This window comes from Oncorhynchus keta, chromosome 10 (assembly GCF_023373465.1).
Source record: "Oncorhynchus keta strain PuntledgeMale-10-30-2019 chromosome 10, Oket_V2, whole genome shotgun sequence".
Taxonomy (NCBI): domain Eukaryota; kingdom Metazoa; phylum Chordata; class Actinopteri; order Salmoniformes; family Salmonidae; genus Oncorhynchus; species Oncorhynchus keta.
The window spans coordinates 53,955,400-53,980,045 of record NC_068430.1 but is presented as its reverse complement, the minus strand read 5'-3'; the positions used below and the strand labels follow the sequence as shown (position 1 = coordinate 53,980,045).

Genomic DNA, 24,646 nt, shown 5'->3' with positions numbered 1-24,646 from the left:
AGAGGACTATAAGGGCACGGGGAGGGAGAGAGATGGAGACAGGAGGGGAAGAGGGAGGAGAGGGACTATAAGGGCACGCAGGGAGACGGAGACAGGAGGGGAAGAGGGAGGAGAGGACTATAAGGGCACGGGGAGGGAGGGAGGGAGGGAGGGAGGGAGACGGAGACAGGAGGGGAAGAGGGAGGAGAGGACTATAAGGGCACGGGGAGGGAGGGAGGGAGACGGAGACAGGAGGGGAAGAGGGAGGAGAGGACTATAAGGGCACAGGGAGGGAGGGAGGGAGACGGAGACAGGAGGGGAAGAGGGAGGAGAGGACTATAAGGGCACGGGGAGGGAGGGAGACGGAGACAGGAGGGGAAGAGGGAGGAGAGGACTATAAGGGCACGGGGAGGGAGGGAGACGGAGACAGGAGGGGAAGAGGGAGGAGAGGACTATAAGGGCACGGGGAGGGAGGGAGACGGAGACAGGAGGGGAAGAGGGAGGAGAGGACTATAAGGGCACGGGGAGGGAGGGAGACGGGAAACGGAGGGACAGAGAGAATGGGAACACGGGAAAGGGAGAGAGTGAAGAGTGACAGAGGAACCGGGGGGGCGCAAAGAGGCGATGACGCCGACGAAGGCCGAAACGTTTGTCTATCTGCCTAACCCTGAATGGAATAAATACTAAAAATCCTTGAATCTCCTTTTTGAGCGTAGACCGGCTTCACACTGTCGATGGGAGAAACAGAGTGGGGGAATATGAAGTAAATGTGGAAGGAGGATAGAAAGCCAGGCGAGTTGATAACATTAAATAACATTAGCTGGGGAAAATGGAGAACAAGGAGGGAGGACACGTGGCCAAGGTGTTGGAGAAGGGAGAGGGGGAGGAAGGAGAGGGAGAAAGAGATGGTAAAAGAGATGATGCTCTTCATCACTGCATCGTTACTCATAGCAATCCCCCTGAGTAGTACGAGTGGTACCACAAATACATTCTCTGACTGTGTTGAGCATCCGCAATGCCCTGAGTTTTTCCAGTGTGCTTGACCTGACAATGGAAAACTCTGGGCTCTAGTTTGATATGTCAGCCCTTTAACCAGAGACAGAATTGTGTGTATTACTTGAAAAAATGTACCAGGTTACATGACAATAAAAGTCATTTGTGACAATCAATCCCATTGGATTACTCTCGAATGAGCCGCTCACCTCCCCTCCAGGACACACCAGCCACAGTAGGGGTCGTGGGCCAACAAACAGGCCTGGCAGTCCAGGTGTTCGTGGCACTCTGCCACTGGCCTCTTCTGCAGCTGTGACCGCAACAAAACAACAGGGAATATTCATCATGACGTTATGTCCAACGCATTGCAAATGATGACACAGCTCTTAACCGAGCCAAAAGGAGACCCATTTTACCCCCCTAGTCTTAGCCTATTGGTGCTGTGGATTAAGTCATTACTATAAATGTAACCTCGTCCTCAGGCCTAAAAGAGCTGCTGTGGAATGAGAACTATATACCAGCGCTTCCCAAACCTGCCACCCTTGGTGCCCCCAGGACCGAGTTTGGGAAATGCTGCTAAAAAACTATAAAATAGTATTTTATGAGAGACACTTGTTGACCACTGGGGGGGTGTACTGTTGGCGTCAGAAGTGGGATTCAACTGTGAAACACAGACAACGACACGAGAGAGTTAAGACAGCGCCAACAGTTCTGGGACCAGGCTGGTGTACTGTACCATGGTGGAGGTCATGATGAAGAGATGTTCCTCTGACTGATCCAGGACCAGGTCAGAGCTGATGGCTGCGTTGGCCTGGATGGAGACGACGGCATACTCCTCCACCTCACCATTAGGGCCCAGGAACACCTGGATCACACACAAGCCAATGGTTAAGAACCCCATAAGGTACATTTCAAATCGTCATGGCAAACGGATGGAGGAGTCACAGAACTCGAGTCGCTTGTGTGAAAGGAAAACATGCAATAGGGTTATAGCCTACTTGAGGGAGTTATAACGCGGGCTCGTTAGCGAGGATCGCGACAATATTATAGAATCCAAAGATGACCATTTTCGCAAAAAGTCATTCGAAATTCTATTTTAATGTGACGCATACCCCTAGTTATATAATTCACTAGACAGGGAGACAAATAGCCCAGCATGGGCTGTTAAATATAGCCATGAGGAATAACAAGTGTGCTAAATTGAATTCGGTTGGTATTTGAAGTATTGTGAGCCACAAACGGTTTCAGAGTTTAAAACGGTCATAGGTCTGCTGAAAGCATGAAGACGCGCTGGTTGGAGGAGTTGGGATGCCAATCTAAATGTGTGTCTTGAAGAGGTCAACTGGGGACATGGAGACGGGGTGATTGTTCGTGTGGCAAGTAGATGCAGTTCACTCAGTCATCCTCATCCCTTTTTAAAATCGCTCTCCTCTCGCTCTCATTTCAACACACACCCGATTCGTGTTTGGGCGTGGGTATAGGTGTGTGTGTGCATGTTTGTCTATGCGTGCGCGTGTGTGTGTGTTTGCTTGTTTGTCTATGCGTGCGCGCGTGTTTGCTTGCTTGTCTAGGCGTGCGTTTGCCTGTGTCTGTGTGTCTGAATATTATTTCAATGCAGGCGTGTATTTCGTCAAGAAACGCAGAGAGATTTGCCTTGGCATTTCTTGAAAAGAAAGGCTGATCTGATGCGTCAATGCCCTAAGCTTGATCCCCTTTGAAGAGGGGGGAATCTAATTTAAAATCAGTTGTTTCATGTCTGGCAACCCGTCTGACCCATCTGTTCTGTAGGGTTGCCATGTTGGGGGACTAACTGTGCTCTCGTGTGGGCTAAATTGCTGTTATTAGAGCCTAAACAGTCAAAGCCTTTGATGAACGCCGGGATCAAAGAACATGCGACGGCATAGCTGACCCAAAACTCTCCCCCACCGTCCAATAGAATTGGATCCTCTCATCACGGCGAAATCTTGGCCTATATCTTGACCATTGCAATCCCCATCATCTGTGTGTGGCCCTGCCTGGACACACAAACACACACACACACACACACTACAGAACAAACAAACTCAGATGTAGGCACACACACACACACACACTTTCACAGATTAAAACACAGACACATGTTCTTTCTATGCCTCTTGCTCCTTCTCGTTCGCTCTGTCACCCCCTACACACCCCCCCCACCTACACACACCCACCCACCTACACACACCCACCCACTACACCCACCCACTACACACACCCACTACACACACCCATCACATTAGGATGATTGCACTCTGGTGGAGGTCCACGTGAAAGAGCGAAAGAGTGGAGGAGTGGAATGTCCAGTAATAGCATTACATTAGACAGGTAACCTGATGTTGAAAGGCCTGCTGTAAATAACATAAAAGCCTGACGCTGTGGAGCTCCCGGTCAAGCACTTCTCACATTAAGGTGGCTCAGTCCCCCCCCCCCCATGCCCCAGTTTTTAACAGTGGAACAGCAGGAAATACTGCCCGCCTACCTCAACCTAATGGATTGAACTGTTTTGTGACGTGTAGCATTTGTTCATTTGGGGGGAAATGTAGCATTTTTTTGTACTGGATGTCATTGCTCTTTCTTCCGACTTTTGGCCTCCAGGAAGTTAATACGACATTTGTGACAATGAAATCGCATAGATTTATTTAACTAACTAGGCAAGTCAGTTAAGAACAAATTCTTATTTACAATGACGGCCTACACCGGCCAACGCTGTGCCAATTGTGCGCCGCCCTATGGGACCCCCAGACACAGACGTTTGCGATACAGCCTGCAATTGAACGAGGGTGTCCAGTGATGCCTCAAGCACTGAGATGCAGTGCCTTAGACCGCTGCGCCACTCGGGAGGCCAAAGCCACTTGATGGCCAATACAAATCAATCGACTTCCCAATATCAAATCTGTTCTAGTTATAGAGCTTAAACAAATACCATTTTCAACAAATATCTATTTCACTGCCAATTCACCTAGAGGGTATCAGTCTTGTGCAGTAATACGCAAGCGAGAGACGCACATGTAAGATAATATGTACTTTATTGTCAATTCACTTACAGAGAACAAAAAATGTGCCTTTCATGCTCACAACACAACCCCCCCCAAAGACACTCACACTCTCACACCGAGGGGTTGGAAGCAATGGGCCAGCCACAGTGCAGCACCACTAGAGCAATTGTAAGGGGTTATGTGGCTTGCTCAAGGGCACAATGGCAGGCAATGGTATCTAGTATGTCCCAGGGTCATATATAGTTCTGGGACTACAGTTAGGGACAGTTCGGGACTTCATTCACACAATTCGGCAGTGTGCGGGTGTGAGGACTGATGAGTCTACGGAAAGAGAATAGGGCCTTCTGTTTAGAACTGTTTTTTTCCCATCTAGTTGCCACTAGTCAGAGTCTATGCACTGTGACACACACAACAAAGACCTGAGTCATGGACTGATATTAGCTAGCCAGTGATGTTGTTTTGTGGTCAGTGTATAATGTTTTTTATTTTTTTACTGTTAATGGGTGTCATTGTGCTGATAGAGCTTCCCTCCACTCTACCCCACTCCGCCCTGGTCACAACCGCAGGGCACCTATTGACAAAAGAAAAATGGCAAAGCGCTAATTGTTAGCGCTAGTCACCATTCCTCGAAGTGACATTCCTCGAGTGAGAGAACTCGCTACTGTTATGTACTCGTGATGCTTATAAATACTCTGATGTGGCTTCTCCTTGGCTTCACTGACAGTGATAGGCGAACCGAGCAAATTTAAACTACAGAGATTCACCCTAAGAGCCCCCCCCCCCCTTTAATTTCCATGTTTGGAAATTAAAACTCAATCCCTGGCCCTAATGTCATATTTGAAGTGTGGTGTTCCCCCTTCCCCCCAAGCCCTCTGTGTATCACTGTCATATTAACACAAAGCCCCCCTCCAATGTGGGCACCCTGGTCCATGAACCCCAGAAGACACAGCTCCCCACGCCACCCCCTGTGACCTCTGCTCTGCACCAGGTGATGGCACCACACAAAAATCTAGCGGACAGAACAGAACCGTGCCTCCTGTTCACACCAGCTTCATGTGACCCCAGCCAACACGACAACCCAATGGACTGGACTTATTCCAGCCAACACGACAACCCAATGGACTGGACTTATTCCAGCCAACACGGCAACCCAATGGACTGGACTTATTCCAGCCAACACGGCAACCCAATGGACTGGACTTATTCCAGCCAACATGACAACCCAATGGACTGGACTTATTCCAGCCAACACGGCAACCCAATGGACTGGACTTATTCCAGCCAACATGACAACCCAATGGACTGGACTTATTCCAGCCAACATGACAACCCAATGGACTGGACTTATTCCAGCCAACATGACAACCCAATGGACTGGACTTATTCCAGCCAACATGACAACCCAATGGACTGGACTTATTCCAGCCAACATGGCAACCCAATGGACTGGACTTATTCCAGCCAACATGACAACCCAATGGACTGGACTTATTCCAGCCAACACGGCAACCCAATGGACTGGACTTATTCCAGCCAACATGACAACCCAATGGACTGGACTTATTCCAGCCAACATGACAACCCAATGGACTGGACTTATTCCAGCCAACATGACAACCCAATGGACTGGACTTATTCCAGCCAACATGACAACCCAATGGACTGGACTTATTCCAGCCAACACGGCAACCCAATGGACTGGACTTATTCCAGCCAACACGGCAACCCAATGGACTGGACTTATTCCAGCCAAGCTGGCAAGCCAATGGAATGGACTTATTCCAGCCAACATGACAACCCAATGGACTGGACTTATTCCAGCCAACACGGCAACCCAATGGACTGGACTTGTCCCAGCCAAGCTGGCAAGCCAATGGAATGGACTTATGCTAGCCAACATGACAACCCAGTGGATTGGATTTATCCCAGCCAACATGGCAACACAATGACCTGGACTTATCCAAGCCATACCGCCTAGACTTAATGTTCTGGGACAATTACGGCTGTTGAGTTTGTATAGAGATGTCCGTTCCCGGTTCTCTATATCGGAGGATGGTACAGGGTGGATGTACGAATATCCCCCTCGTAGCTTGTTAACAATAGTGTCAGTCTATACGGCCCTTCCTCTATCAGGGACCTGGTCCATGCTGGGCCAATACTGCCTTTCCATGGAAACTTACAGGGCATTCGACCAGACAATGGAGGACTACGACTACGTTTTACGAAACAGGACATGAATAAATGAAGTAAGGGGAAGAAAGACAGCTGGGGGGTGGGGGGGGGGAACCCAGCCGAAGAAAAGGGGAGAGAGAAAGAGAAGAGGTCTTACTGTGCATAACAACAGTACTAGTGTTATCTGGCAGGTCCATGGAAAAGAAGAACGCACCCAGAGCCAATTAAGAAGGACGCATTCGTTACCTGGGCCGGTCTGCTCCTTCTACTATTTATGGAGTGCTGAGTAGAGACTGCGCTACTGTGGAAGATGCTATTTCTGACCTCTTAGTGCGCGTGTTTGTGTGTGCATGTGTTCGCGCGGCAGTTTGCGAATATCTGGAGCTGCAGTTATCTACAGATGATCAAAGGCTCACTTCATGCAACGGAATGTACTGGAATATACTTTATACAAAAACAACCAGCATAGGACATGTTTAGTCAGGGCCCAAAATTCACAAAGAGTCCTGATCTAGGATCAGGTCGCCCCTGTCAATATAATCTTATTTTGATCGGTAATTGAAGGTGGTCCCCTTATACCATAGATATAAACCGCTCCATCAGTTTGATCTCTATGGTCTCTACCTTGCGCAGGTTCCCCTTGGAGTCCCCCAGGAAGGCGATGGTATGTCCCACCCTCACGCTGACAGCCACTGCGGTGAGACGGGCGGACGGGCTGTCCAATATGGGCTCGGTTTCCACCGGCACCCGGCTGGCCATTGGACTGGGGGTGTGGTCCGAACCACAGGGGTAGGCGTCAAGGGTATTCTATAGGTCAGGAGGGAAGGAATATGCAAATGAACGTAGTTTAGAGTCTTATGAGGCAGTAGGAAACAGTTTATTAAAGTAGGTCAAATGTATCTACAATGAAAACAATAGCGTTACAGTCAGACAACAAGTCTAAATGCAGATGGATTTGCGCTTAAAAATCTACGGTCAAAAACAGATACACAGCGGCAACTCATTCACTAGTATTATTAATTGCGTGGAAGGTTAGACAGGTGCTAAAAGTCTATAGTGGCTCCCTCGAATCCTATACGAACACAGTCACGATTTATGCTGGTAGGGTTAGAGGTGAGGGGGAAACTATTGCAGGAATCCGGCAAACGGTGTTCCAAAGTGCTTTAAAAAAAATTAGCTTCGACCCTTTTGACAAAGGAAGATCTATGGTTGGACAGGTTGTTTTTTGTTCCGCAAGTTTTGGGAAACACCCGAGAGCAAGTCATTACTAGATCAAGAACAATTCTGAGTACAACAATCGGGTTTTACAATCTCCCAAACACAAATGCATCCACGGAATTTCATTATGATGACACTGTGTCAAGATAAATAACCAGTTTTACGAGGCCCTGCAACAACAACAAAAAAAGTAGCAACAACAGGAGGTACAAGAAATAAACATTGAGATCTTCCCACTGTTCATCGTGGCCTGTTTTGATGGTTTCCTATGGTTTTCCAATTTGTTACAGAGACTTAGCCCAGCACTATCCCTATCTCCCCATAACCCTATCTCCCTCCCTCCCTCTCTCCCTCACACACACACCCAATCTCTTGCTTCCTCCCCCTGGCTCTCCTTCCGTGTCCTGTCTGCTTCACTGTTGCCATCTCCCTCCTTCGCTTCTTGGCGGTGGGTGACTTTATCTGTCCTTGTCAGTCCTCGTTAAACATGGCCCTCCGGCTAATGAAGGCTAATGCCGCAGATCAATTCCCCCCTTACAATCCTATTAAATTACCCAGCATGCGTCCCGCCCTGTTTCCTATGTAGTGCACTACTTTTGAGCAGGGCCCATAGGGCTCTGGTCAAAAGTAGTGCACTATACAGGGAATAGGGTGTCATTTGGGACACAGGACCACCACACTACTGTTCCCCAACCCTCACTGGAGGTAAACAGCATTCAAGGGTCAGAGTTGAACAATTGTTCTGTTTCCTCTATGTGATGTATCATTAAACACACTGTGGCTCAGCGACCAACTGTTGTTGGTGCGGTAGTCGCACCAAAAGGTACACACAAAAGCGCACATACAAGTATACACATGTGTATACAGCACACACACACACACACACACACACACACACACACACACACACACACACACACACACACACACACACACACACACACACACACACACACACACACACACACACACACACACACACACACACACACACAGAGAGAGAGAGAGCGAGAGACAACAGGGGAATTTCCAAAGCTAGTGGCATTACGAGAAAATAATCAAATTGAATTCCCCAAATAGGAGGATTACATTTGTCTGTACTAAAAGATCAAATGAAATGTCATGACATTTTCTAACATGGAGGTCACGTTGCTGAAACCCCGAATGACTCCGGAAAGCGTCTGATCTAGTAGCATGCTCAATAGTAGGCTTACAGTAAATTTAGAAGACATTCGGACTTTGAAAGAAACATCTTCATTCGCACATGTCGAGGAAACCCAGTTAAACTCTATTTTACCATCCTCTAGTTGCCTTCTAAGTACTTAAAACACAGTTACAGCATACATACTACATTATTATTAATACTACCACTAGGTTTTCAAACAAGGACCAAAACGTATCAATTGCATGCCATGTCATTTCATAATACATACCAGCTGAACAGAACTATTAAATAAAACACTACCAGACACAATAAAACAAGGATTACTGCTTACAATCTGGCACAGAATGGTTACAAATTGTTGGATTTTTGGCAAGGGGCACCGGAAAGTACCCATTGTTGCCCCACAATTTCCTCATACGAGGTAGCCTAAATATCAGCAATAAAAGGGACTGTAAACTAAAGTGCTTCCAGAGACACAATACAATAAGGAAATGGCGAATAGACCTGGGTTCTAATAGTATGCGAAATTATTTCAAATACTTTAGCGGGCTTGAGTGAGCTTGTTTGACAATATGGAAATGAATGGAATAGTCCAAAATGCCAAACCCCGTCCACCTGAGCCTCAAGACAGGCTATAGCGAATGTTAAAAGATTTGGAAAGATTACGATCACTATTTGAACCCAGGATTGTATAAAATAAGGACCTGGCAAGTCAATCCACTCATCCCCACTCCTACTCACCGACGGCAGGTTGGCGCAGTTGGATTTGACTTCGTACTCGATGTAGGCCGCCTCCCCCCCTCCCTCGTCCCGGCCGAACTGTGTGTAACACAGGTCCCTGGTGGAGTTGATCCTCTGGTCCAAATCGTCAAGATTGAACATGCAAAGAGCAGAGTCCTCGCTGGGTCGCGTGGACGAGGCCTGCCGGGTGGAGAACACCCCCAGGAGCACCTCTGCCTGACCAGCATCGCCCCCATTCTGTTTGGGTGGTAGACCAAGGCGGACAGCCTGGAGCAAGTTGTAGCTCTTCCCGGCCGCCGAGCGACAGGCCAGGGGCACTTCCACGTACGAGTAGTAGGCCTGGTCGTCCAGGCACACGCGTGACACGTAGGTGCGGTACTCGCGAGACTGAGACTTAATGTCGCGGCGGTAGAACAGGAAGTAAACGTGCTGGCGGTGGGCGAAGGACGCCACGAAGTGGTGGTCGTACTCCGAGAGGCGACCCGCCACTGCTAGCTTCGCCGTTTCTTCGTAGGAGAAGACGGGCTCCTGGGCCAGGTTGCGTGTGGAGATGGGTGGGTGGCTGCTGGTGTAGCCACGGCCCACAAAGAGCACGGGCTGGCGGTCGGGGCGGGAGCGCACCACCAGGCCCACCGTGCTCACATTGGGGTGGTTGGCCGCCACGTACTGCGTGTCCACGGGCCGCTCGGCCGAGAACAGCACCGTACCCACCGAGTCCAGACTCCGCTTCTGGCAGATGCCCTGGTTAACGCTGCCGCAAGTGATCAGTTCCATGGCGTAGGGGTCCACCAGCAGGAGTTTGTTGTGGTTGCTGGTGCGCCGCGCTTGCGGGCAGTTGCTCTCGGTGACGGGGGGCAGGCACTCGCGGCTGTCCGTCACGGGCCCTGTGTTGTCCTGGAGCTCGGCGGTCAGATTGCGGTCCAGCTGGAAGAGGTGGTCCCGCGCCCCCACGTAGATGCGCCCGACTGCAGGGTCTGGGTGCAGGGCCAGGTGCTCGAAGAGGGCGTCTGTGCGAGTGAAGGTGGGGTAAGGGGAAGAGGGGGTGGAGGAGGGGTCAGAGACCCAGGCCAGGCCATAGGAGGGCCAGCTGGCAGCTAGCAGCAGCGACAGTACTGGGACCGCCGCTGGGACTGAGAAACCATGTCGCACCTTCCCCGGAGGCATGGCAACTATTCTGGTAACCCAGGGGAGAAAGAGAGGGATTCACACACAATTTTTAACCATAGATACGTATATACAGTACATAGACGAGATTCACAACATTTCTACGTCCCTTGTACATACACTTGTACACTACACATTTACATTCAAAAACAAGGCCCTGTGCAAACTGATAAACTACAACTTATACCTCTATTTGACAAATGAATAGGATAGCTTTTCCTCACCATTTGTTTCCAACGACGCGTTACAGAGGCATGTCACCTCTTGACCTCCCAGCAGCTTGGTTTGGTTAAAAACACCTCCTCTACAGCTCCAATCTGCAAGACAAAAGGGAGACAAAGGGACAAATGGTTAACATCTCTGTAAACCAAGGAACACCAGTCCAAGTATATATAAAGGTTTCCACTTACCTCAACGCCTCAAGTGTTAGCAACAGGTGCTAGCAGCAACAAGTGTTACCCCAACCCCAGAGTTAGCATGTTTCTTATTGAACAAATCCCAACACATAAAACACAAGTCTACGTAAAAATAGGAAGTCATCTAATCCTGCGCCAGCAGATACACATGTGACAGACCAGGTTCAGAATCAGGGTTCACACTCAGGTCTCCTGCACTCCATAATAATTCATTATCCCCCTGAGCGATACGGTGTTTGGTTGCGCACTGTGAGCACGTTTGACAAAATGGAGCTCATTCCCATTGAAATTCCAGTCAGACCTGCCTTTTCCCAACAACATCCGTTTTCACTGGCCTGGGAAGCCATTCTTATCAAAAGCCAGGTCAAGTAGTGTCACTCATAGAGAGTTTTCAGTACTACACACACTCATTGCTCCAAGCCCTCCCCAATTCTAGGCTACCAGGCAAAAACACTTCACTTCAGCCACTAACACCCCTGGACACTTTAACCACAGTCATTCCTGGCACCAACATACTGTGTGCGTCCGAAATGTCATCCTACTCCCTATTTAGTGAACTACTTTTGACGAGGCCCGAAAGGGTTCTGATCAAAGGTAGTGCACTATATAGGGAACAGGGGTGCCATCTGGGACATAGCCAGCCTAACTCTCACTCTACCTCTGCACATCTCCCTCCCCACTTCTGTACCCCCCTTTTCTCTTCGGTCACTGGCACGGAAGTGGGATTATCCACTGCTAGTTCAGACGGATCTCTCTCGCTCTGTCTGTAGTGAGAGGAGCAAGAGAAAGAGACACACTGAAATATAAACTATTCACCCCTCCACCACACCTCATTCCTCACCACATTGAGGCATGTTGAGAGCCCTCTTTACGAGGAGAGGTAGAGGTTTTATCTGGGAAATAGGGTAAAGGCTTGGCAGGGGGCCAAACTATTAACAAAAGAAAACAATTTTTACTCAAGCATAATAATTATAATTACCACCGTTTTTTTCCCTCCAAATCGGTATAATTTTGACCTGACATGAATTACATCAAGCCGTAATTTTGCACTTCCTCTACAAACGTTTGTTTTTCCGCTTGATAGCCTGCTCATGTATAAGTAATTACAGTTCTCTGGAAAGTTTTATCAACTGAAGGCACCAGAGGCAAAGTCGCTCTTTGATTGATGCCTTAGTCGGTGAACATTCAAAACAAGCAATCCAAACAGTGGGTCGGGATTCGGAGGGAAGATAGGACACACTGACAAAACAAGCCAAAAGACAGACTCTCCCCTTTGACCCGGCGAAGGAACAACAAAAAACAAATTAAAAGCCAAAAAAAGGTTCTTCTGTCTACAAGTTGTCAGGTCGTGAACCCCCTTTGCTGAGCATACCTGGGTTCAAACACTATTTGAAATCATTCAAAACGCTTCAGCCGGGCTCCATTGAGCCTGCCTGGTTCAATGGAACCAATAGAACTGGCAGAAATGCAAAGCCCCCACCCATCTGTCAATCCATGCAGGCAAAAGCAAACTCAAAAACGTATTTGAAAGATTTCAAATGAGATAAAAATGACAGAACCATCTTCAATACCAAATGAGACTATTCGTGTTATTCAAAATGCATATAACCAAGGAACATCCAAGACAATCTCCTCACTCTGTCTCAGCCTGATTGCCAACTAGAAAAGACTCAACCCTGTATATTCAAAAATAGGAAAACGAACTGAAGATGGACATCTCAGTGGAAGACTGGAACAATATATGCAGAACACAACTTACTGTACTTCTACAAACTCAAGAAAATGGAGGAAGTTTAATTGGAAAAATGATGAAAAGCCAACAGTTAGGAACACAGCAGCCATGCTGGTGGCTGTGTGGCCATGTAGATGCCAACCACACATGTTTTGGGGGAATGTCAGAAGATGTCATTGTTTGGAGATAATGTATGCTCAGTGTTAAAAGATGTCCTGGGATATGAAGTCCCTAGAACTTGCCATGTAATGTATCCTGGCAATATTCCAGAGAATGTGATGGGAAGTGATAGATATCGCCCGAGTGGTGCAGCGGTCTAAGCCACTGCATCTCAGTGCTAGAGGCGTTACCACAGACCCTGGTTCAATCCTGGGCTGTATCACAACCGGCCATGATCGGGAGTCCCATAGGGCGGCGCACAATGCTCCTTATAGGACACATCATTGCACTCTATACTCCTCTATAAACTGGTTGTCTCTGTATACCCACCGCAAGACCCACTGGTTGATGCTTATATATAAAACCTTCTCAGCCCCCCCCATCCAAGATATCTGCTGCGGCCCTCATCCTCCACATACAACACCCGTTCTGCCAGTCACATTCTGTTAAAGGTCCCCAAAGCTCACGCACCCCTTGATATCGCTCCTCTTTTCAGTTCGCTGCAGCTAGCGACAAGAACGAGCTGCAAAAACAAACACTCAAACTGGACAGGCTTTCTTCATTCAAAGACTCAATCATGGACACTCTTACTGACAGTTGTGGCTGCTTCACATGATGTATTGTCTCTACCTTCTTGCCTTTGTGCTGTTGTCTCTGCCCAATAATGTTTGTACCATGGTGTATTGCTGCCATGCGGTGTTGGTCTTAGGTCTCTCTTTATGTAGCGTCTCGCTTGTCGTGACGTGTGTTTTGTTATATATTTCAAATGTTTAATCCCAGCCCCCGTCCCCGTCCCCGCAGGAGGCCTTTTGGTAGGCCGTCATTGTAAATAACAATTTGTTCTTAACTGACTTGCCTAGTTAAATAAAAAAATTGTATGAATCATTAACAAAACTGGTAAAAAGTGGAAACCTCAAAATCTAAAGACTGGCAAAGTATAATCCGCGACATCTTTCGTTTTGGAAAGCTTGACATACAGTGCCTTCAGAAAGTGTTCATATCCCTTGACTTTCCACATGTTGTTGTTCTTGCCTGAATTTAAAATGGATTGAGATTGTGTCCCTGGCCTACATACAATACCCCATAATATCAAAGAGGAATTATGTTTTCACATTTTTTTTTTTAATTAAACATGAAAAAGCTGAAATGTCTTAATAAGTATTCAACCCCTTTGTTATGGCAAGCCTAAATAAGTTCAGGAATACAAATTTGCTGAACAAGTGACTTATTAAGTTGCATGGACTCAGTCTGTGTGCAATAATAAATAGAGTTTAACATGATTTTTGAATTCCTCTCTCATCTCTGTACCCCACACATACAGATAAATGTAAGGTTCCTCAGTTGAGCTGCGATTTTCAAAAACAAATTCAACCACAAAGACGAGGGAGGTTTTCAAATCACTTGCAAAGAAGGTCACCTATTGGTAGAAGAGTTTTTTTTTTTTTAAAGCAAGACATTTAATATCCCTTTGAGCATGGTGAAGCTATTAATTAGACTTTGGATGGTGTATCAATACACCCAGTCACTACAAAGATATAGGTGTCCTTCCGGGCTCAGTTGCCGGAGAAGGTGGAAACAACTCACAGGTTTCACCATGAGACCAATGGTGACTTTAAAACAGGTAGAGTTTAATGGCTGTGATGGGGAAAAACTAAGGATGGATCAACAACATTTAGTTTAGTATTGTAGCATAACTACAATGACAGAGCGCAAAGAACGCAACCCTGTACAAAATCTAAATATTCCAAAACGTGCATCCTGTTTGCAATAAGGCACTAAAGTGTATTGAACAAAAATATTAAATGCAACATGCAACAATTTCAATGATTTTATTGAGTTACAGTTCATAAGGAAATCAGTCAAATGAAATAAATTCATTAGGCCCTAATCTATTGATTTCACATGACTGGGCAGGGGCGCAGCCATTGGTGGGCCTGGGAGGGCATAGGCCCCACCCCCACTGGGGAGCCAGGCCCAGCCAATCAGAATGAGTCTTTCCCCACAAAGGGCTTTATTACAGACAGAAATACTCCTCAATTTCATCAGCTATCTGGGTGGCTGGCCTCATCCTGCAGGTGAATGAGCCGGATGTGGAGGTCCTGGGATGGTTACTCGTGGTCTGCAGTTGTGAGGCCGGTTGGACATTCTGCCAAATTCTCTAAAACGACATTGGAGGAAGCTTATGGTAGAGAAATTAACATTCAATTATCTGGCAACAGCTCTGTTGGACATTCCTGCAGTCAGCATGCCAATTGTACGCTCCCTCAAAACTTGAGACATCCATGGCATTGTGTTGTGTGACAAAACTGCACATTTTAGAGTGGCCATTTATTGTCCCCAGCACAAAGGGCACCTGTGTAATGATCATGCTGTTTAATCAACTTTTTGATAACCCATCTACCTGAAAGGTGCGGCATATCTTGGCAAAGGATAAATGCTCACTAACGGGGATGTAAACACATTTGTGCACAAAATTGGAGAGAAAATAAGCTTTTTGTGCATACGGAACATTTCTGGGATCTTTTATTTCAGCTCATGAAACATGGGATCAACACTTTACAGGTTGCGTTTTTATTTTTGTTCAGTATTTAAAAACAGCAAAAAAATGAACTTTGTCCTGCATACAAAGCGTTATGTTTGGGACAAATCCAACAACACATCTCTGAGTAACACTTCATATTTTCAAGCATGGTGGTGGCTGCATCATTTTATGGGTATGCTTGTCATCAGCAAGGACTACGGAGTTATTTAGGATAAAAATAAATGGAATAGAGCTAAGCACAGGTACAATTCTAGAGGAAAACCTGGTTCAGTCTGCTTTCCAACGAAAACAGTGAGACAAATGCACCTTTCAGCAGGACAATAACCTAAAACACAAGGCCAAATATACACTGGAGTTGCTTACCAAGACAACATTGAATGTTCCCGAGTGGCCTAGTTACAGTTTTGACTTAAATTGGCTTGAAAATCATTGGAAAGACTTGAAGACTTGAATGGCTGGCAAGCAATGATCAACAACCAACTTGACAGAGCTTGAAGAATTTTCAAAAGAATAATGTGCAAATATTGTACAATCCAGGTGTGCAAAGCTGTATATTATTATGTACCTACTTTATAGCAACTGCTGTTTTTTTTTGTTTTGTTTTGTTTCTGTTGATACTCTATATTGTTTTTGCTGTATTATTTTGAAAAAAGACTAAGTATAAAAATATAAATGATTTCACATCATATTTGAACCCAGATAGGGGAGAGTGGGGTAAGTCGAGCCACCCTTGTTTTGAGAAAGCCGTACACAAAATGTATCATTTTATCAAATATTAATTAAGAGGTGATCATTTCATGGTCTGTGAAGGAATAAATCACATGGAAAACAAAGTGGTAAGCAAGTAAGGTCCAAAAAACAGATTTTCACCAAGTCAAATGAATTTATGGTGTTACAGGTTTCTGAATTCTTGGATCTAAACCAAAGTAGATCACTTTGTTCTATACATCAGTTGGGGTCTCTATAACCTTCAATATGAGGTCCTAAACTGAGCATTAAAGTGCATTCTTGTAGCTGTGTGGACTAATATAGTTAAAAGGTTTACCCTGGGGTAAGTTAAGCCAATGGCCATGGAGTAAGTTGAGGCAAAGGTTGAGCAAATGTAAGTATTTTCTTCCCAGGTGTAATTGCAAGGCATTATTGCTTGTGATATGAGGTAACAAAATTGGGCTGGCCTATGTTAAAATGGTTTAAATGATTAAAAGAGAAAACAAGCTTTGTGATTGTGTTAAATTGTGTTTGGGAAATAAACTCCTAACTTACCCTGTCCCGTGGCTCGACTTGACCCATACTGGGGTTACGTTGTGCCAAGAGACCACTTTTTTTGGACAAGCTATGTTTTCAAAAAACTAATGTTTTGATGAATTCTGATTTTCCAGTGATACACAATATCCTGAAATATATGTAGATATCTTTGTTAAAAAGAATACCATATTTCCGTTGATGGAGTGATGCTGAATGTACAAAAAAAATGGATCAACTCACCCCACTCCCCTAAGTTTGTGAGCCTGTCACGACTCTTCTGGAAACCTCTTCCCTATACTAACTCTGCCTCGCAAGAAAGATCGATAACCCTGAGAACGCTACAGCCCCGGAGCCTAGGGCAGCCCCGTCAGGAATGACATGTTAACTCTGTGAAAGACTATAGCAACAAACAGTGTTTCTCCCATTTCCTCCATGACCACCGGATTCTGGGGGTCGCATGTAATACCATCGCGGGTCATGGTGAATTTGGCACAACCCAGTTACGTGGTTGTCACTTTGAATGATGGCAAAAAATCTTGCAGGCCTGTGCGTTCACGGTCCAAGAGTAACAGTTGGGTCAGTTCAACGTCTGTTAATCCTTTTTTTTCTCCCTTCTTTACTCCCTTCCCTCAAACTTATTTTAGGAAATAAAGCTGCCAGAAAACGTACGGCACACTGGCTTCTCACTCCACTTCGTCCTGTTTGACTTGGAAATGATTTCCTTTTCCCGAAGCAATAATCCAATCAGGCTAAACTTCATTCAGAGTTTTTTTGATATACGAGAAAGGGCGAATGGAGCGGTGATTCAATTCTTGTAGTCGGATCTCCAAATTCGATTTTGCCAACACGGGGAAGTCGTTGGTTTTTTTTTTGGGGGGGGTTAGGTATCATTGTGAAAGGAGAGCGGGGAGGAAATGTGTGCATGTAATTGGTTTATCTGTATGTGATGTTTCTTTCACCTCAGAGTAATGGAGTATTCCTTTTCCCCTCTGTCTCTTTACTGATTGGAGTGGACACAGAAGCTAATGCACCGGATTCCTATGGTCAAGCTGTGCAGACCGAACAGAGTATACAGTGTCTAGGGCCTACCGTCAAAGTAAAGCTGCGGACCAAGCCTGTTTGTGTAGAGCCCAAATGCGTGGCCAATGTATATGCTTATGTGTGTTTGTGAGATTTAGCCTTTACTAGCCTATATGGGTTTTCAATTGATCTATACAGGTTCTCATTGGCTGTACTGCCCTTGGATACAGAGAGGTCACCATGGATATAGACTAGGTTGTCAGGGATTTGGGGTCTGGGTTTTCAGGTATACTGTGGGTACAGAACTCAAGGAGGTCCACTGGTCTGGGCCTAGCCAAGAGACCAGACGACTACGGACCATTCCTGGTAGGCCATCATCTGTTTACTGAAGTCGACTCCCACACACCACCACCACCTCATTCAATCAAGCCCAAATCGGTCAGTCAGTCAGTCAGACACACACACACACACACACACACACAGAGAGAGAGAGAGAGACAGAGACAGAGACACAGAGAGACAGAGAGAAAAGGGACAAAAAAGATATAGGACAATTGAAGGGAAGAATGAGGGAGAGAAAGGGCGAGAGAGGAAAAGAGCGAGACAGACCCAGAGAAATCACCACAAACAAGTGCTCGCAAGCCTCAGTGCTCCCTGAGAACTGATGGAATGTGACTAATGATAATAAGCCACAAATGGGGGGGATAAAAAGAGAGAGAGAGAGCCATTAATTACAGGGCTTGCCCATATTCCCCATTCAACACCCAGAGAGGGAAGAATGGAGAAGGAGAAGTGGACTCCCACCCCACCCCATCCCATCCCATCCCACACCCACTCTCGCACACCCTTTCCTTTGCTCGACAGAAAAGCGGGACAAAAATCAGGTCTACAGAGTGCACACGGCCTCCTGCGGTCAGTCACTTCCTAAAATCAACAAAAGAGTGTTTACAAAGGATGCTTTAGAGCCCATGTTCAATTACACAAACACTGGCGTCGATGTACCCTCCCCCACCCCACCCCTTTTCACAGTGCAACTGTTACAGCACACACAGAGAAACCTGTGATATACAAATGGCTTGAACCATTCAGGGAAGCTTGTAAAGGCTAGCCGACGAGGGTCAGTACAAATGTACGCTATTGTGCTTTAAATAAGCAAACGCATCAAGTGGCGTGAGTGGAGAAATTACGACATCGTTAGTCAGTCTGAGCTTATCACCAAACATGTGTCTGATCACGCCCCTGTATGTTTTCATTGGGATATATCAGAGGGTGATATGTATGGCTTCCATTTCAGAGAGAGCAAACAATTATGGGTGCGACTAAAGGGAAGTGATTGACTGGCATGTCAACCCAAACCCCTAACCCCGGGAGACCCCTAAAAGCAGTTAAAAAGTTAATACTTTGAGAGTATTTTGTTTAGATTGTTGACAAAAAAAATGACATTTAAATCAATATGAATCCCACTTTATAACATAAAAATGTTGATAAATGTCAATGGCAGCAGCTAATGGGAATCCATAATAAATACAAATACTTCATGAAGTCACTGTACGAGTTTCTTTGACACGGTCATTGGTGAAGTACTGCATACGGCAGGTCCAGAATCTGACCAACTGTAATATCTACTGTAGTGTCTCACACCCAAAGAAACCCAAAGTATGTTGAGTGGGAAGGGAGAAGTTGCTTGTAAAGAACTAAAAGTACAGGGGCGTGGTGGAGCATCATTTGGGGGAGTGTCCGGAGGATCTTCTTGGACCCACCCTTGGTCCACAAAACAAATCTGGAAGTTAAAGCTCTGTAAAATTAGTTGTTGATTATTGCTAGACAGACATTTTCAGGTCTTGCCATAGATTTTCAAGCAGATATAAGTCAAAACTGTAACAAAGCCACTCAGGAACATTCACTCTCTTCTTGGTAAGCAACTCCAGTGTAGATTTTGTCTTGTGTTTTAGGTTATTGTCCTGTTGAAAGGTGAATTCATCTCCCAGTGGCTGGTGAAAAGCAGACACCCAGGTTTTCCTCTAGGATTTTGCCTGTGCTTAGCCCCATTCCATTTATTTTTTATTCTGAAAAACTAGGCAGTCCTTAACTATTACAAGCATACCCATAACACGATGCAGCCACCACTATGCTTGAAAATATGGAGAGTGGTACTCAGTAATGTGTTGTATTAGATGTGCCCCAAACACTTTGTATTAGGGGCAAAAAGTGAATTGCTTTGCAACATTTATTGCAGAATTACTTTAATGCCTTGTTGCAAACAGGAAGCATGTTTAGGAATATTTGTATTCTGTACAGGCTTCCTTCTTTTCAGTCTGTCAATTAGGTGAGTATTGTAGAGTAACTACAATATTGTTGATCCATCCTCAGTTTTCTCCTATCACAGCCATTAAACTCTGTTTTAAAGTCACCAATGGCCTCATGGTCAAATTCCTGAGCAGTTTTCTTCCTCTCCAGCAACTGAGTTTGGAGGGCGCATGTATCTTTGTAGTTACTGGTTGTATTTATATACCATCAAAAGTGTAATTAATAACGTCACCATGCTCATAGGGATATTATTTTTACCCATTTACCAATAGTTGCCCTTCTTTGCGAGGTATTGGAAAACCTCAGTGGTCTTTATGGTTGAATCTGTGTTTGAAATTCACTGCTCGACTGAGGGACCTTACAGATAATTGTATGTGTGGGGTACATAGATGAGGTAGTCATTAAAAAAATTATGTTAAACACTATAAAGGCACACAGAGTGAGACCATGAAACTTATGAGACTTGTTAAGAAATGTTCTACTCCTGAACTTATTTAGGTTCGCCATAACAAAAGGGTTGAATACTTAGACTCAAGACATTTCAGGTTTTCATTTTTAGTAAATTTGTAAAAACACATTTTTAAACATAAATCCACTTTGACATTATGGGGTATTTTTTGTGTATAGGCCAGTGATGGAAAAAAAGTTGCATTTAAAACATTTTAAATTCAGGCTGTAACACAACAAAATGTGGAAAAAGTCAAGGGGTGTGAATACTTTATGAAGGCACTGCATCTGTGACAGCACACACCTAGTCACTGGGCAGCAGGCAATTAAGGTCAGAGTTATGAAAACTTAGGACACTAATGAGGCTTTTCTACGGACTCTGAAGAACACCAGGAGAAAGATGCCCAGGGTCCCTACTCATTTGAGTGAACGTGCCTTAGGCATGCTGCAAGGAGGCATGAGGACTGCAGATATGGCCAGGGCAATAAATTGGAATGTCCGTAACTATGAGACGCCTAAGACAGCACTACAGGGAGACAGGACGGACAGCTGATCGTCCTCTCAGTGGAAGACCACGTGTAACAACACCTGCACAGGATTGGTACATCCGAATATCACACCTGCGGGACAGGTACAGGATGGCAACAACAACTTACACCAGGAACACACAATCCCTCCATCAGTGTTCAGACTGTCCGCAATAGGCTGAGAGAGGCTACCTGAGGGTTTGCAGGCCTGTTGTAAGGCAAGTCCTCACCAGACATCACCGGCATCAACGTCACCTATGGGCACAAACCCACCGTCGCTGCACCAGACAGAACTGGCAAAAATGTCTCTTCACTGATGAGTCGTGGTTTTGTCTCACCAGGGGTGCTGGTCGGATTCACTAGATATTGACTGTTACTTTTGATTTTGACCCCCCTTTGTTCAGGGACACATTATTCCATTTCTGCTAGTCACATGTCTGTGGAACTTGTTCAGTTTATGTCTCAGTTGTGAAGTCTTGTTATGTTCCGACATATTTACACACGTTAAGTTTGCTGAAAATAAACGTAGTTGACAGTGAGTTGCTGAGTTTATATGAGGATTATAAATGTTTTCATTATTACGCATGAGTTGAATCTTTGAAAGGCCATGTTTATTCCTAACGTAATTGCCCAGGTGTTAACTTGCATAACTTGTATGATGCCGGTGCTTGTGAGAGAAGTACTGTATAAGTTAACTAGGCTGTATCATATCCGGCCATGAATGGGAGTCCCATAGGGCGGTGCACAATTGGCCCAGCGTCATCTGGGTTAGGCCAGGGCAGGCCGTCATTTTAAATAAGAATTTGTTTTTAACCAACTTGCCTAGTTAAATAAAAAATAAATCAGACTGCTCTGTGTCCAGTTAGTTCAAGTAGCCTTTATTTATCAGTGTGCTTCAAACATTTTCTTCTAAGACTCTGAACTGAGTCATGTTACAGTTTGTAATATGTTACAATCTACGCCTGCCAAAATCTTTAAAAAGTTGGCCACAGATTATGTTACAAAAGCCGTGGTACATTATTTATTTTCTGCATCAGACTTGACTCTTCTTCCAAAACTCTCTTGAAAGGGCTGAGTAGAGTTTCACTGTTTGTTTAATTTATGATATTGAATTGCAACTCACCATCAGTCCCTCTTTATAAAGACACTATTTGTGCCCTTTCACTCTGAGCAAATCATAACATTACCATTACAGAGATAGTCTTTCAAGTGTTATTGATAGTCTACAGATTGTCAGTCCCTGTGTGTATTTTTATTTTATTTGGTACAAGTCGTTTCATGGCTTCTGCGCCAGCCTTTCCAGACGGAGTTGGGTCGCGATACAAGTAGTGCCCCATGAATAACTGTTCCCCAGCCTGCCAGTTGGCCTGACCGCTTGCCCGGCTAGTTATTTATAGAGAACAATGGCTGCTGAACTGAAGAGAACACATTCCTCCTCGGCAGCTCAGTTGATTAACTTTCTGATAGGGAGATTACTGCGTGTGTGTTCTTCCGGAAAGTTATTCTCTACTGGTACAAGACGTAAAAAATGACCGTATTTTTTAAAAATTAGCCCCTTTTAGGGAGAAGTTTGTTCTCACACTCTTTTGGTTATGTTCCACTGCTCTGGGGGAAGAGAAACTTGTCACTAAGAGAGGGGACGGAAGTTCCCATGGCTATTAAACTTTATGGCCCCTGAGGAGGAGTGACTCCTGTGTGAGGGAGGCAGATGCGTTGTCAGAGGGATGGATATCCGGAAGACAGCGGCTTGGTTGAGGCGATCCGCCTTCTTTCAGGGGGACAGATATTGGCATGACATGAGAACTTTGATCAAACTGTCTGTGTTGCGCTCACAAGAGTCAATGTTAAAACTTAAGGAGCTCGGATGGTCCTTTCTCTGAAAACATACTTCGAAAGCAACTAAACAAACGTTACTCTGTAAACTTAGGAATTTGAGATCTAGAAATAAAAATGTTTAAAAAAGGAGTTATTGTGGGGACACAATCAGAGGAACTAATGTATACCCTGTGAACGTAACCACTTCTTCCTCTTTACTTCCATATGACATCCCATAATCGTTTGAATGGGCTTGACGATTATATCATCAAATTCGTGAAAACACGGTCATTTAAGATGCGGTATATATCAAATGAAATGTTTTGATTCATTTACTTCCACAAGATGCACTACATTTTCTTCCATTAAATACCTTTTTTTTTTAAAGGCTACTTCCTGGAATACCGACGAGTCACTTGCATAGCATATAGACGACAACAGCTGCCAGGAAGCTATGAAGTGTAGGCCTAAAACTCATGTGAGTTTAACTACACTCAAATAGAGACAGGTGGATGTCATTGCAATGTATTCAAAAGGATCTACTGTTTTCACACCTTAACAAGCGTGTCGGGTGACTCATCTATGATTTAGCTGAGATGTCTCTCTTTCGTGGAAACACACACAGACACACAGACACACACCCAACTCTTCTACCCCAAGTTCTGACATTGTTTGGGTATGAGTTGGTGCATTCCAGGGCTTTAGCTGACCAGCCAGCTGTCGCCATAGAAATTCTAGGGGTTTTATAACAGTAGAAGTTAAAACACAAGAGCTTAGAAAGGCCACTAAGTTCCTGTCTCTCTGAATTCATCTGCACCATATCAGCTGCTGTCACAGTCCTAAGATGTGTTATTAGTTCATGTTCATCAAGCAAACATGCATGTAGAGAGATGGTGGAGGTGTGTCTATAACTGTTATGGTGGAGATGAGTCTATAACTGTTATACTGTAGGGTTGTCAGGAAAAGTCCATGTGATTGTGTGTGAGTGCATAACTGTGTGTGTGTGTGTGTGTGTGTGTGTGTGTGTGTGTGTGTGTGTGTGTGTGTGTGTGTGTGTGTGTGTGTGTGTGTGTGTGTGTGTGTGTGTGTGTGTGTGTGTGTGTGTGTGTGAGTGTGAGTGTGTGTGTGTGGGGTGGGGCTAGAGTATTGTTTGAGAAGGATCACGCCATGTGAAAACACGTGTGTGTGTACACGCACGGGATGGAGTGTACAACGTGTGTGTGAGTCAGGGTTTCGCTAGCCAGTAATAATTGCCTTTTGGCCTATGAAAATGTTGAAAAGCCGATAAAGTTGGCAACTGCCAATTGTCCAGGAGCCTAGTCTTGCTGGTTGTATGAATTTGTGGATCCATCTTCCCACAACTGTCCCAGAGTCTGTTTGGAATAGGCTATTTCCTTCTCGACAAGCTGACCAATATAATAGGTCAACTTTTCTACTATGGGGTAAAGTAGATTGACGGGCTGGTGGTTTTGCTGTTCATTTACTTGTCTTGCTGGCTGAGGAAAAGTAAAATGTTGACTGTTATTCAAACATCTTCAAAGTGCACAATAGAATTTGGAAAGAAGGACACACATCGACGTGCATGATCTGTTAATATTAATTACCATAATCTAAATGTGATTTCTGTCATCCTGAGCACCGTGGGAAAACGCCCTAATCATGTTACACACCCAATGCTTATGGGTCCGGGCAGATGTCTGGTAAATAAAAATGCCCAGTGCCACATTTTTCCTAACTGAAACCCTGGTGTGAGTGTATAATTCCATTATTTAGGGTGGTCACCGCTGGTGGCAGCTGTCCAGAGAGGACAGTCATCCTGCCACAGTACAATAGTAGGGTGGGGACATTGACAGCAGGGCCAAGACCTCAAAAAGAGATACATAAATAAATCACTGAGTGCAACCCTGTCATTAGACACTAAGACCCTGGATGTGTCTGAAATGGCACCCTATGCCCTATATAGTGCACTATTTTTGAACAGGGA

The 24,646-nt window shown here is 45.2% G+C and overlaps 1 protein-coding gene across 1 annotated transcript in view; it reads right to left on the bottom strand.

Moving 5' to 3' along the window:
• The window catches only part of plxnb1b (plexin b1b), a 98,441-nt gene that overhangs the window by 31,647 nt on the left and 42,148 nt on the right, over nucleotides 1-24,646 (bottom strand). Inside the window, 5 exon segments of the mRNA XM_052527292.1 lie at nucleotides 1,182-1,282; nucleotides 1,709-1,837; nucleotides 6,789-6,971; nucleotides 9,289-10,457; nucleotides 10,677-10,769. Coding sequence (XP_052383252.1) covers nucleotides 1,182-1,282; nucleotides 1,709-1,837; nucleotides 6,789-6,971; nucleotides 9,289-10,452 — 1,577 coding nt within the window. The 5' untranslated portion in view covers nucleotides 10,453-10,457; nucleotides 10,677-10,769.